Here is a 5,139-nt window from a genome sequence, read left to right on the forward strand (position 1 = left end):
TTTCTTTTGCTTCTGGTTAATTTCCGCCTGAACTGCTTAGATTTCTAGGCGACCGTCTCTAATTTCTGGTCATTGTCTTTTCTAATTTGATTGGTGCTATTTGTCGTATTTCCTCAAGCATTCCTTCTATTTTCTTTCATAGAAAGTTAATTCCTCTCTAATCGTCTTTTAGTGTTCCCTTTGAGCCACTTGTAAACTCCGTTCCAACCCCTTTTAGATATTCTCTTCAAAAAATTAACAAAAATATAAGTTTTACAATTTTCATCCATTTATTTCCTTCAATTCTCTTCAACTTTGATTAATGTCTCCAGTTGCTGGATCTCCGGTTCATTAGCGTCTCTGAATTTTCCCTGATTTAATCTTGGTTGTTCATATTGTGTTTTTTCACTTCCAAAATTTTCTTTCTGGATTTCGTAGCTTCCAAAAATGTCTTGGGACATCCTGTTGGCTAGAAATTGAGGATCTTGTATTCGTAATTATTCGTGAGATTCTTAAATCCTGATCGTAACCCCATATAAAATTTATAACAACCTTGGTATTGTCTGTTAACAACAAATGGTTCAATTTAATTACTGGACGCGTGGATAGTAGGGATCATTCCGGGAATTTTTGGAGAGGCATTCGTTCTTGGTGTACGATCTCGCGTAGTGGACACGGTTGTAACGATTTATTTTCTCCATTATGAAGCATTTATTGACTTGTTGAAAGATCCTCGTAGCTTTTGATGTGATTTGATAGGTGGCTCCATCTATTGATTGAATTTAACCACGCAATTATTCGGTACCGAAACCAAAGAGTAACTATGGGTACTCTTTGCCGAAACGATGGGGCGTAGTAGTAAAGAAAACTAGAAGCAGGTGTTGTTTATCGACTTTTATTTAAAACAGTTGCCTTAGTAGTAACAGAGGCAGCTTCGTCTCACTTACTACCGGGTGGCAGATTTCGATGGACGTTTCGAGGCAGTCAGCCTGTAGTGTTCAATTCAAATAAACGAGCTATTATTAAATACACTCTTTGGTTTCCATCTAGTTACACGACACGAGTACTCATCAAAAGACACAGCAACAGCTACGCTGGGACTACGTTTTCTCTTAGTTCTAGATCACTCCCTACTTCTCCACGGTTCACCCGAGAGATGAAACAAGTTACAAACACCAGACTTACAAAAGAAAAACTTGCGCACATAACGAACGGGACGTACATGTCATGGTTGTCAAAAAGGAACTGAAAAAGTTTAACTATTACCGATGCCACACAATTTAGGAAACCGACACAGACGCAAGTAGCTGCTGCTTTGGCATGTATTGGGAAAAGGATGTCTATCAACGTGAACGGTACCGTCTGCAAGCCCAGACAATAGCAAATAACAAAAAATAGAATTATCCCCATTTTTACCCATGGGTACCCAATTTCCGTGCTCAAGTGTTTATGTACGACGTACAGATAGATGCCTTCCATTAGCAAGCACAAACCAACACCAATCACTGGTGGTTTCAGGAGGCGATCGTCTTGCCCGATGGCAATGGTTGGCACAATTGACACCGCAATGAGGGCCAGGTAAAAAATTACCGCAAACGTAACGGGGGGCAGATCTTCAATGTTCTCGAAAAGAACGGTTTGGGTGTAGAACATAAGCGGCACGATTCCACTGCACTGCTGCACAACAATTACCCCCATGCACATAATAAGGGAGTTGCGATAGGCTTTATCGGTGAACAACCTACTGAATGGGAAATGTGGGTATGTGGTCGGCTCAGCGTCTCCCTGTCCCTTAATTTGGTAGGTCACCTCCTTCAAATTGGAAGCATTCACTTTTGCTAGGTACACTGGTGATTCGGGTAACCATTGGCACATCACCAAAAACGCTAGCGGTAGAAAAGCACAGAAAAGAGACACGACAGTTAAACTCCAGCAGTACCCCGATACGTTTACCACTAAGGCACCAATAAAAAATGGAGTGTTCAGGAGAGACGTTGAAGTTCGTCCGACGGGTGAATCGCACACTTCCGTTAGATACACCGGAATTACGACCGAGGCGATTCCGTTACCGATACCCGCAATTAACCTCCCCAAAAACAACCCGTAACCCAATCGCACGGTTGCCAGAACCAACCAGGACACAATTGACAGACTGGCCGATACCACCATAGCCCCCTTTCGTCCGCGCGCCTCTATCAACCCTCCAGAAATCACTGCACCCATCGTTCCCCCTATCGTAAACCCGACCGCTATCCACGAACCGCCATCCTTTGTTAGTCCCACATTTGGGTCGCTCTCCAACTGGGACAAGAAGGGCGATGTCCAACTGACATGCAGTCCGCTGTTGATCATATTGAGGAACACTGCAAACGAGAGAAAGAACGAATGATTTAACGGCCTAAAATGGTCTTTTTGAGTACCTGATCCGACCACGAAATACTGCAGGGAGAGCCCTTTTAGCATGTTTGTCTCGTTTTTGACTCAAACTGTGGACGATAATAATAACAGCTCACCGGCAGTATCGGTAGAGTTGCGGTTTTCGAACGCTAATAATTAAGATAATCTTAATCTTGGGAATTGATTGACTTCCTTGAACGTTTTCGATTCCGAGCGGTGGGTTCCTATTGTTCCATAATCAAATACGTCTCCAATTTTGATCAAGAGTGTAATTCTAATTGAGAATCTATACACTTAAATTGAGATAATGTTAAAAACGATTATTTATGATATATCTTTACAGGACGGAGATCAAAGGTTCAAGTCTTTCAAACCAACCCAAAGTTTCAACTAAAAATGGATTCTCCAAATGTGAAACGTTTCAACCGCAAAATTTTTGAATCCATAGTATACGGTTAAAAACGATTATATCATTCATACGACATTGAGCCAATCAAAACTTCCACTTTCCTTAGATACCAATGCATTAATAAGCGATTATACCCTTGACGACGTGATATAATCGATTTGGTGTTTTCACTATGTCATTTAAAGTCATAAATCTAGTATACACTATATTTGATGACAATAACAATAACTGTCAAAATAAAATTCTATTCATTATATAATCGTGTCGAATACCACTCGAGCATTACAAAATAATTTTTATACTACCTCGTAACTCGACGAATAATTCGTTGAAACACCACTCGACCTTCGGTCTCGTGGTGTTTCGGATCATTCGTCTCGTTATTCGGTAGTATAATCGATTATTTTGTATGCTCTTGTGATATTATAATTGATAATTTCACTTAATCGCAAGAATGAATATGGTAAAGCTTAGAATCAACTTTTGCAAGTTTTATCTTTTGCACAGAAAATTCACACTTTTAACTGAAAGGTGATACTCAACATGTGAAAGATTATTGATGACTGATTTTTTTATGAAAATGTTTCCATCATCCGAAAGCGATGAAATTGTTGCGGTGTGTTATGTTCATATGTATCAGTTTTAAAATTGATGGAGTTCCCGCTAAAAAATTTTGTCCGCCTCATTAAGCCGAAAAACTCAAACTCAACGCATCTGGAAAATGTTTTGACGGTTTGGTAGGGAGTGCACAATTCACAACACCATATCCTCCTCGTGCAAACTACCTCAATTTTAATTAATTAATTTTGCACTTGTAGTGTATTAACCCCCAGGTTCTACCTAGGGATGGGCGATAACTGTTTTCACCTATCGATAAGTATCGGGTACTTACCTATCGATATATTTTACTTATCGATATGTCGATAATTATCGAAATATCGATAGTTATCGATATATCGATACCTATCGATATGTCGATAGTTATCGATATATCGATAGTTATCGATATGTCGATAGGTATCGACATATCGATAGTTATCGACATATCGATAGTTATCGATATATCGATAGTTATCGATATATCGATATTATCGATATATCGATAGTTATCGATATATCGATAGTTATCGATATATCGATATGTCGATAGTTATCGCTAGGGATGGGCGATAACTGTTTTCACCTATCGATATAAGTATTGGGTACTTAGCTTTATACAATGCAATTACCGCTGTAATTAAGCGGTAATTGCACGTGTCATTTGAGAGAAATATTCGACGTATCGATAGTTATCTTATCGAGTTTTATTTAATAAAATCCATTTTCCGGTTTATTCTCGTGTAAAGGACTAAAAGTGATTAATAGTTACTCGACGTTTCTTTGCTACCTTTATCAAGAGTTTTTTGTTAGATTTCGTAAATGTCAATCAATTGAAACTGTATATCTAAATTTGAAGTGTTCTTAGCTTTTTCTGTTTTTTTGTGACTGGTCCTCTGTAACCATCAATCAGATACCGATACATAGGCCATGATTACACCCTTTGATTGTCTTCTTTATTTTATCTAAAGAGTAGCCATTTTGATGCAACATTTTGTTCAAGTTTTTGAAGTGCTTCTTTTTTTGAGCAATCGTCAGTAAGACGAAAAGATCTATTTTCTAAAGATTTTATTACTGCGTTTATTTGGCATGGATGATGATGTGACGTAGCGCTTCTCTTGAGAAAGGGAGCAAAGTTAAGTTTCCGAAACGTCGAGCAACTAAAAATAGTAAATTTACACGAGAGTAAACCCGAAAATGGATTTTATTAATAAAAATAGTAGCGCTCGTTGAAATCTCAACAATAACATAATTTTATCGTACCAATAGTTATCGACATATCGATATATCAATAGTTATCGACATATCGATATGTCAATAGTTATCGACATATCGATAGTTATCGACATATCGATATATCGATAGTTATCGATATATCGATAGTTATCGACATATCGATATATCGATAGTTATCGACATATCGATAGTTATCGACATATCGATAGTTATCGACATATCGATAGTTATCGACATATCGATAGTTATCGACATATCGATATATCGATAGTTATCGACATATCGATATATCGATAGTTATCGACATATCGATATATATTGATATGTTATCGACATATCGATAGGTATCGATATATCGATAAGTATCGATATATCGATAGTTATCGATATATCGATAAGTATCGATATATCGATAGTTATCGATCTATCGATATATCGATTTTTTAGCTCTACCTATTGTTATTCGATATATCGATAACTATCGATACCTATCGATATATCGAAAAAAATTCCCATGCCTA

General features: G+C 37.7%; 1 protein-coding gene across 1 annotated transcript; it reads right to left on the reverse strand.

The window, feature by feature from the left end:
- Positions 1 to 882: 882 nt before the first annotated feature.
- On the reverse strand, positions 883 to 2,448 carry LOC116181405 (facilitated trehalose transporter Tret1-like). Its single transcript, XM_031501765.1, has 2 exons — positions 2,400 to 2,448; positions 883 to 2,342 (listed from the first exon to the last, which is right to left on the reverse strand). Exons 1-2 carry the CDS (start codon positions 2,440 to 2,442, stop codon positions 1,069 to 1,071), a joined length of 1,317 nt encoding a protein of 438 aa, XP_031357625.1. The 5' UTR covers positions 2,443 to 2,448; the 3' UTR covers positions 883 to 1,068.
- Positions 2,449 to 5,139: the final 2,691 nt, after the last annotated feature.

Source organism: Photinus pyralis, unplaced genomic scaffold (assembly GCF_008802855.1).
Source record: "Photinus pyralis isolate 1611_PpyrPB1 unplaced genomic scaffold, Ppyr1.3 Ppyr1.4_LG9, whole genome shotgun sequence".
Lineage (NCBI taxonomy): Eukaryota > Metazoa > Arthropoda > Insecta > Coleoptera > Lampyridae > Photinus > Photinus pyralis.